We start from the raw sequence: 9,362 nt of genomic DNA, 5'->3' as shown, positions 1-9,362 counted from the left end.
AACTAATTTTATTATCTTTTTTTGTCTGTTAATGAATGAAGTTTTCTACAGTAAGACTTGTCCCACTTCACCAGACATTTTCGGGGTTTTGTTGGTTTTTTTTTCCTTTGTTTTGTTTCGTTTTGGTTTATGATTTGATTTCTTTGTATGTATGGATCACTTGGGTTGTTACCAACATCTGGTGAAAATTTCATGTCATTAGCACCTCTAGTAATATATTTACTGAGAAAAATGGTGACGTGCTCAATACTTATTTTACCCGCTGTACATCCTGATTATGAGAACTCTGGCTCTGTTACATGGGGTGACATTCTTCAACACCTACAGCACTCAGGTAAACCGGAAACTAAAGATGAAATCAGATGATTTGGAGAAGGATGCAACCTTCAGATCAGGAGACAAAGTAGCTCATAAGTCAGTAGAAACTGACTGAAATCTAATGAATTATGTGACGCCAGGTATAAAAATCACATTAATTTTTGCACATTTTGCTGATATGCAATGAAAACCCACATTGCACATTGTTTCCTACAGGCAGGTGCTTATTGGAGGGCATGGCTGATAATTGTTGGAACAAATTCTAAAATGCCTTGAGAAGCTTATTGAGTAACAATATAAAATACAAATGAACACAGACAGCTGTCTAACATTTCTGCCTGGATTTGTACCTGACAGCCACACTGACTCACCTGAATATTGAGACTTCGCAGCACAGCGTTGATGCTGAGCAGGTTTCTGACAGTGTTGTCTATGTGGACGTTCAGCTCTGCATTTGTCATCGACGTCTGTAGTAAGCTGAGGGCCTGTTGTAAAAGCCACAAGCCCGTCTGAACTTCCTGAGCTTGCTCCTGCGCCTTTTCCAAAAGATAAGCAGAGACAGAGAGTTGGAGTCTCATTTTGGAAGTGATAAGGATCAAAGGATGTAGGAAGTAATCAGCTCTTCCGTTAGAAATTAACTGGAGTCACTGGTCCAAAAGAAAAAAAGATGAAGCAATGACAGTGACATCTAGAAATTCTTAAAAGGTACTACAGTACAGACAAATTAAAGTACTATAATGAGGAAAACATCTACAGACTTTCACACCATAAAATCCACTTTTAAGTGTTTAATCAATGGATTCAAGTGACTTACAGTTTTCTTCTCCCAGTCATCAAAGTTGACAGTGGTTTGGGGAACAGAGACAGATGCTGACAGGCTGCATCCTTCTCTACACGACTTCTACAGATAAAACAAGAACAATATTCAGGGTTAATTAATTTTAATGCATCTAAACAATTAATAATTATCACAGGGTTATTATAACTGCAGCATCTTTCTCATGCATTTATTCTGCTTCTTCTTGCAACCACTGCATTCGTTTTCCTCTCACCATAGCAGTTTCTGCGTCTCGTGCTTCCTGGATGAAATGGTTCAGGACCCTCAGGTCACAGATCGGCCTCAGTGGGGATAGCAGGCCTGGACGCGTCCACTCCAACACTATCAACAGCAAGGCAAACAGTCCTGCACACAGACACACAAACAGAAATTAAATGAAAATGAATAAAACAAGAAATCAGCAGCTGCATTTCAACTGCATGTGTTACTGATATAACTGATGATTACAGAGAGACATGTTCAAGATATTTCACACTTTCTCTGCTCTCTCTCTTAAGGTTTGAAATAGGGATGCACGATATATCGGTATTGATATCGGTATCGGCCGATATAGGTCATTTTTTAGAATATCGGTATCGGTTCGATATGTAAAATGGGGCCGATATTAACGTCCGATATTTATTTCTCACTTTTTAGCTTTGTGTTTGTGTTTTGGGAGATGGTTGGTTGAGCAGCATCTGTTTGATCGTGATAGTGATATTGACGTTGCGCAGCCAGGAATAACTGAAGTAGGGATGTCAGAGGTCTGGTTGTTTAAAGTATCAAAAAAAGACCCAAGTGTGTTTATGCGTATATGTTTAATATAATTTGTGTGTTTGTGTAATATCGGTACATATCGGTTATCGGCCTTAACACCAGTAATTATAATGGATATCGATATCAGCTGAAATTTTCATTATGGTGCATCCCTAGTTGGAAAGAGTTGTGCGTTAAGGCAACTAAGTGGGTTTTATGACCTTAAATCACCTCTTACTGGTACTTAGCTTGATGACTGCAATTATTTAAAAACACAAGAAATATAAAATGTTTATCAGTTGCCCTTGGTTTGAAACTCCACAAAAAACCTTGTCTCATTGGGTGAGAATGATGAAGTGAAAAATCAGCTCAGAACTGCACAGGAGTAACTTGTTAAGGATCTGATGGCAAATGGAACCACAATCACCAAGAATGGCACTGGTCAACGTCAATGCAGGCTTAAACCCAGATATGCTCATGGCATAGGCAGTATAGGAGAATGCTGAGGGCACTGTCCATCTAGGGGTGCTTCAAATGTGTACGCAATTTTTTAATTACTTTTTATCAGAGTATATCTGATTTAATCTGTAGGATAATCACTGGTTCCTCAGGTTCTGTGGGTTCCTCAGCTGCTTTGTTAATACATGAGGTATTATATGGGGCAGAGGATACTCCTAGACCCACCTAGAACTGCTTCACTCCACAGCTGCTTGTTAACATGATTGAGAATGAGGTGTGCCTCATTGTTGTCAGCAGAGTTTGGCAGGAATGAGGTAGACTTCTGGTATTCTGTTTCAAATATGCTGTTTTAATTGGACAACCTGGCTTCTAAAGATAAAAATAAAGACAAAATGTTCTAATTTGGTATGAAATTTTGTAGTGAGATTTAGAAAATTGCACAAGTAGCATCACCTAAAGTCTTGCCCAATGTCTGCCCTTGATGACCCTTGCAGGACCCACAAAGATTGACCTCTATGGCATCAACTCAAACCAAAATGTTTGGAGTGTGAAAATCTCGAGTATGACACAAAGAACAATATCTACACAGTGAGGCACAGAGGTGGAAGCATTATGTTTTGGAGTCGATTTTCTGCCAAGGCTGCTGGACAATTTCACTGCATTGATGGGACCAACAGACCAGGCTGTGAGATGTAAAGACACAGCAAAGAAACCTGAAGGATTTACAAAGTTTCTGTAAAAAGTCCAGCTGTTTAAACTTACAAGACCACTAACAAGAACAACAAAGGTTTCTTTGCTTATACTTGTTCACTGGTTTTCAGTTTGATTTGCAGATGTTTCTACAGACAGCGGTCTTTCCATACTGTCCATCAATACTTCCAGACTGTGTTTGCAGCTCAAAGATCAAACTTTCAGAAACAGTAGCCTAAGCAGTTTAGTAGCCGACAGAGTTCCTCTCATAAATGTATACACTGCATTCCCAGCTGGGGATTTCAGAGTTTGTAACATGTAAAGTCAGCATGAAGAGATGATTCAGCATGATAAAGCAGTTTCCTTTTAAACAACCACGTGATTATGAGCAGATAACCATGACAGAGCAGAGCAGGAAGGACCTTGTTTGAATCTGGGTTTAAACAGGATCATTAGTCCACAGACTTTACTTCAAACCTTATCTTAAAGATGGAAGATACTTGTTAGGATCCTCTGAAGTCTTTGCACATTCTGCCTGGAGTATCACTGGACTGAGAGGTTTTGCTCTGGGTCATGAGGGCCCATGGCCCCGCTCCTCTCCACCACATGCTGAATGAACTCTTTCACAGCAGAGCGGCTGTGTGATGCAGAGAGCTCGATAAAAGCTTCAGATGATCTCAGAGCAGCAGATACAGGTCAAATAAAAACCTCAGGCTCTGGAATTATTGCCCCCCAAAAACTGTTTTTAAAATTAGTTCATGTAGCTGGTTAGCCATAAGAACGGGGTCACAGATCTAATCAGCTTAACCTTCATGCCCTCTTCTTGCAATGCCAGTGTCATGGAGGAGAATGTAGGTGACTCATTGACTTCTGTTTATAGAACAGCACATGTGACTTAAACAATGTTTTACGGACGTTAACCATGAAGGTTTATGTATGTAGCTTTAGCACTGAGGCAATCGACAACTTTACAACCATTTATAACTCACTGTGCAGTTATTATTAACACCATTTGAGTCAAAATGTTACACTGAACAAACACTTAGGACTAATAAGAAAAAATAGCACAGTCTGTGTGAACTCAGTTCGTAGAGAATCACAGATCTGATCTATTTGTTTGTTAGCAGGTTTGTTTCTACAGGCATTGAAATAAATGTGTAGTTATTCTTTATCTTCTTTCTGATCTCTTCAGACAGTTCTCACCTTTGCTTCCTCTGCTCACGTTCAGTATGGTGCATGATACCTGACTACCCTTTGGCTGTTTGTTCCCTTTAAAAAGGCTGAAAGGCTGATAAAATGCTTAAAGTTACCGATGACACTAATAAAGGTCAAAGAGTTTGAAACTTAACTGAAATGCGAGGATTATTAGTTTCTTTAACCAACAAATTGATCCAAACTGGTGCACCGATTACAGTTTTCTGGCCGATCACTAACTGTAATGCAGATTTTGGCTGATACCAAATTCTTAGTTGGTATTTTACACCTTCCATGTTCCAATCTTATTTCATTGAAAAACATTGAACAATACCCTTGAAACAATACAAACTTGTTTAACTGGACATTATGTAGTGCTCACAGCAGAGCAAAAGGGGACAGTGGCTGATTTTCAGACCTTTGTGGGGGTAGATGAGAAGCCAATCTTTTTCATTGATATATCTGAGTATTGGCTGATCTCCCAAAAATAAGGAAACTGGTGCAGATAAATTGTCCAGCCAATATATTGGTGAACCCTAGCCAAACAACTTTTTCAATGAGCCGTATCATATCATTACATTAGATTCAATTAAAATACAAACCATATCCTGTACCCTGCAAAATATATTAATACATATTTTGCACATTCTTGTAATGGCTCTCAAAGTTATTAAAAAGGTTCTTGTCCTCTAAACAAATCCTTAAATCTTTGTATTTGTGTTTGGTATTTCAAAGATATCAAAGTTCTGCATGCCATTATCACTAAAGCAAAAGTTAGAGTATACCCCTCCCTGATCCTAAGTTTACTCATGATCGATCCAAACCATGTAGTATTAAGTAAATCGTCATTTTTAGATGCAAAATATCTGCGCCGACTGACAAACCGCCTCCTTCCCACGTGCTCTGACACTGTGAGTCAGCTCGAGGACTATCTGTGACCTTTCCACCGCTGCCTACGTGAGAATGCATCAAACTAAAAAGTGGATTCACACAAGCACTTTGTTGAGACTTTCTCACCACAGTGGTGGAATTCAAAGCCCAGGAGCGTAGCCAAGCTACACGCTAACAGCTCAGTCGGCCAATAGCAGCTGCCTAAAAGTAACATTTCTATTTTTGATTGGGAGAAGTAGGTCACAAGTGGCGGCACTTCGGATAATGGCAAGCATCCCTGCAGGTATGTGACGGATGCGTTGGGAAGGTGGGCCGGCTTCCCACATTAATGGATACCTCTGGTACGAGCTAGTTTAACTGAGTCCTTTAAAACATGAGCGTACAGTTTGCACCAGAGTGTTTCCCAGGGCCGGGGGGGCACAGATAAGGAGATGACTACTACACGCATCTTGAGAGCTTTTTGAATCGGAACACATCAGATGACAATGACGTGACATAATTTCCTTCTTTTCTCTGCTGCCTGGAATCCTTTAGAGCAGTCAGTTGCTGATAACCTCCTGCACATTTCAGCTGACAGAAGTATGTGACGACGGAGCTGACACCTGCACAATCAGCTTTCACATTGAGTGGCCCCAATTTTCTAGTCTGCTGGGTCACGCTTATGAAAAAGACATGGAATGCATTTTTTTTTCTTCTCCTTGTGAACACAGCTGATTAACACAGGGGTCATCAATACCGAATGTCTGAAGGCTGCAGGGACTTTTACATGTTATAAATACAACTTCTGTAGATGAAGGGGAACTAAACTTGCAAGTCAGGCAGTTTAATTATGAAGCATCAAAGAAATCTTATAGCCTGGTTTGTGGTATTCTATTAGAAAGTCTGTTTATGCAAGAAGAAACATGCTTTTATATTTCCTTCATTTAAAATAAAGGTAAAACTGATAAGATCAGGCCAGTTTTACACAAACAAAAAAATTAAACTAACTGGCAGCTTTCAGAGACAAAATAAATAAAACACCTTTTTTTCAGGGATTGATCAGCAGTGTTTATGCAACATTATTGTTTCTAAAATGATTATTATTTCACCTTTGATCTCTGTATACACACCGAGAACACCCCCCACCTTATTATTTGTATTGAGAAGAAAAAGCTAATGATCATCCAAAGTTCATTTTTATGCATCCAAACACATTGACATCCAGAGATCCATGCAGCTGCACAACATTAAACAGTTTATCAACTCATCTTTTGGTGATTTGAACTGAAAATCTCTTGAATTAAAGTGTGCAAATTTCTACTCTTTTTCAGAGTATTGCACATTTTTCCTTCACCACTAAATATGCACATGTTGAAGATTTAATTTTACTCCTGAATAACACAAACTAACAATCAAAGTAACCAAGTGTGCTTGTTTGAAACAGAGCAAAGCTATTTCTGAATAATTCAGATATTTGGCTTTTAGTTTGTAATAATCTACCATTTAACCCTCGTGTATAGTAGTTTAGCAAGAGATAAGATGAGATAGTCACATGTGCTTCATTATGGGGACTGATGCTCCCATTAACCCCCTCTAGATAAGCTCCTGGACAAATTACGCATCATCCCTTCAGGAGAAAACCCAGGGTCTAAAGAGCATGCAGTTTTACATTAGTTAGAGGAAAACCTACAGAGAAGTTTGAATGAAAATCTGCAGAAATCCATAAATTAGTGTCTATAATGCAGTGTGCATCCATCCAGAAACCCGTGCGCCCAGCCTCACCAAGGCAGGTAGCGCGCACGTGGCGGCACACCAGCCTGCAGGCAAACATCAAAGTGTCCGCTCTCTTACCTTTACAAGTTTTCCGCAACATTCGCGAAAAGGTGCGGCATCTTTTACAAACATCGTGGGAGAAGTGAACCGGAGCGCCGCAGGTTGGGTTCGAGGCGCCGGTGAAAGGTCCAGAGGGTCCGAACTGCGGCGCGAGAAGTGCGCAGTTGTGCTGCGGCTCCGCAGCCTGCCTCACCTACCAGACTTTGCATCACTGCTGACTGCTGGGAAAAGCTTTTATTTACCTCCCCTGAGGAGCTACTGATAACGTGATTAGAGCGAGCACGCGCCTCTCTTTTTTCTTTTTTTGTCCCCCTCCAGCCAGCGCGATTAAACATCAACCCGTCCTGCAGCCCCCCTAACGCGTAAAGCATGAAAATAGACCAAGAGGTAAAAGAGACATGAAGGCAGGTCCAGCACTCACGGGGAAGGTCCATGACGGAGTCCGCAGAGCCCCTCAGGGTCCGTCTCCCGGCCGTTAATTGGAAACGGAGCTCTTTTGTGGATCTCATGTCCACTTATCCGGTAGGTGTTTCTAAAAACTGATGTCGTTTGATTTTTTTTTATTAATGACTTTAAAAATAAGGTCTCATTGTTTCTACGATGACCATAAACTCCTCCCTTGAGGAGAAATGTCTTTCATTGTTGTCCAATTAATGGGTCATCTTTGTTTTTTAAAACCATGGGGTCTGAGACATTTATTGTCTGAAGGGTCTCAGTTAGAGTTTAATCATCCATCAGGGCACTTTTATAAATAGGCTATTATCAACCTGTCTGTGCTGGTTGATAATAAAAAGCTTTACAGGAAGTTTTTAATGAATTAGGGTTTGGCTCTGAGCCTCATGTTTTCTCTACCTGCACCCTGGTTCAGATTTATACAGACCTCGACCCATTTATACATCCTGAAATGTTTAAATGTCATTTTCCCTTCAAAAGTTCATCCTGATTCATACATAAAAGCATGATTTTCAGTGCATGATGGAAAACATCCAAACCCTTTTGCTGGCACATAAATATATTATATCAAATCAATTATTTCAATTAAATAAACAACACATTTTAGATCTTAACGCAAAGTTTCCAACAAATAAAGTCTGAATCATTAAAGAGCTTACCTTTAAGAGCGTTGTTAATGTTGTATTGTTTGGTTTTTCAGGCTGTCTTCTATAAAAACCAGAGTCAGATCAAAGGTGAAGATGCTCACTGAAAGGCCACAGTCCAGACAAGAAGAAGAAAAGAAAAGAAGCAAACATTAGCTGACCCTGGATGTTTCCTGGAATTGGCGTTTTTCATGAAAAGCCCTGTGAGAATCAGGTTTGGACTTGAACAGGAGTCGTTTCAGTTATTTCTTAAAACTGGGCCCAGTGGTTCCAAGAACCCAAGATAAGAGTCACATGGTCCCAAGTTCTGATCCTGCAGCAACAGGAGGGCCACACAGAACCTCAGCTCCATCTGACTGAACTACTGTTCTGCTGAGTTCTGGTGACCGGGTCCAGAAAGTGTCAGCATCGCTTTAAAAATGGACCTGATTAATTTATTTCTTGGTGAATTGAGTTTTTTTTTTTCTGGATTCTCCAAATTTCAGTCATTATAAAATGTTGCTGTTTGTGGACAGAGTAAAGCATCCTTTGACCTTCCATTAGATTTGAAAATTATTATTTTTTTAAAGGTAATAATTGAAATCTCATGAAAACCAGTCCAAAAATGCAAGAAACAAAATTCAGACACGTTTCTTTTATCATTTTCTAAATCTTTGTAAACACATTTTAACAGCTCCCAACTACGACATAACGTATTTGACAGCCAAACTGACAATTGGCCAACGATGGTGATGAGACGTTTGTGATGGAGAACATTAACTAGTTTGATGTTTTTCCACTGATTTATGCTGGGATTGGTTAAGTAAAACATGCAGATCAAAGTGTTTTGTTTACATTGAGTGTGGACCGACATTTCAGGAATGCATGTCAATAAATATGGAACTCTACTGGAGTAAAGTCCAACTGGAAGTAGTTCAGTTTACTTTTTACACGTTCATTTTCATACTTCTCATTGAGAAGTTTAAAGTCATCACCTTCAACTCTGTTTAATGTTAAAACTGGTTTATAAACCTTAACATTTAAATAAAATGTTGGAAATTACTGAATAAATGACTGGAGAAAAAAAAAGCGTTATCCGAACCGTTTTTATTTTTAGCTCCCAAACAGAGCAGCAAGATTTAACTAATGCAGCTGCATGGTTTTCACTTTAGGCAGACGAGATATTTGAAAAGGTTTGCATCGAAATAATAATAAAAAAATTCTCTAAAATTCTTATAAACCGTTTTGCACTTTGAATAGACACCACCGTTGGAGGTGAGCCTGTGATCAGGTCAACTACCCAGACTGACAACAAAAATATGGGTGGGAAACCTTCATTTACCCTACTC

The 9,362-nt window shown here is 39.5% G+C and overlaps 1 protein-coding gene and 1 long non-coding RNA gene across 2 annotated transcripts in view; one reads left to right on the top strand and one right to left on the bottom strand.

The window, feature by feature from the left end:
• epoa (erythropoietin a) overlaps positions 1–7,158 on the bottom strand; it is a 12,919-nt gene extending 5,761 nt beyond the window's left edge. The window contains exons 1-4 of the mRNA XM_014028412.1: positions 6,956–7,158; positions 1,371–1,501; positions 1,133–1,219; positions 690–854 (exon numbers count right to left, since the gene is read on the bottom strand). Coding sequence (XP_013883866.1) covers positions 690–854; positions 1,133–1,219; positions 1,371–1,501; positions 6,956–6,977 — 405 coding nt within the window. The 5' untranslated portion in view covers positions 6,978–7,158. The remainder of the gene's footprint in view (positions 1–689; positions 855–1,132; positions 1,220–1,370; positions 1,502–6,955) is intronic.
• A 188-nt stretch (positions 7,159–7,346) lies between these two features.
• On the top strand, positions 7,347–8,937 carry LOC106532373 (uncharacterized). The gene is made up of 2 exons (XR_001312064.1): positions 7,347–7,459; positions 8,091–8,937. It is a non-coding gene; the product is annotated as an uncharacterized LOC106532373 (long non-coding RNA).
• The last annotated feature ends 425 nt before the right edge of the window (positions 8,938–9,362 follow it).

The sequence above is a fragment of the Austrofundulus limnaeus genome, unplaced genomic scaffold (assembly GCF_001266775.1).
Source record: "Austrofundulus limnaeus strain Quisiro unplaced genomic scaffold, Austrofundulus_limnaeus-1.0 Scaffold758, whole genome shotgun sequence".
NCBI classification, from domain to species: domain Eukaryota; kingdom Metazoa; phylum Chordata; class Actinopteri; order Cyprinodontiformes; family Rivulidae; genus Austrofundulus; species Austrofundulus limnaeus.
Note: the sequence above shows the minus strand (reverse complement) of the source record. Positions and strands in the feature narration are given on the sequence as shown.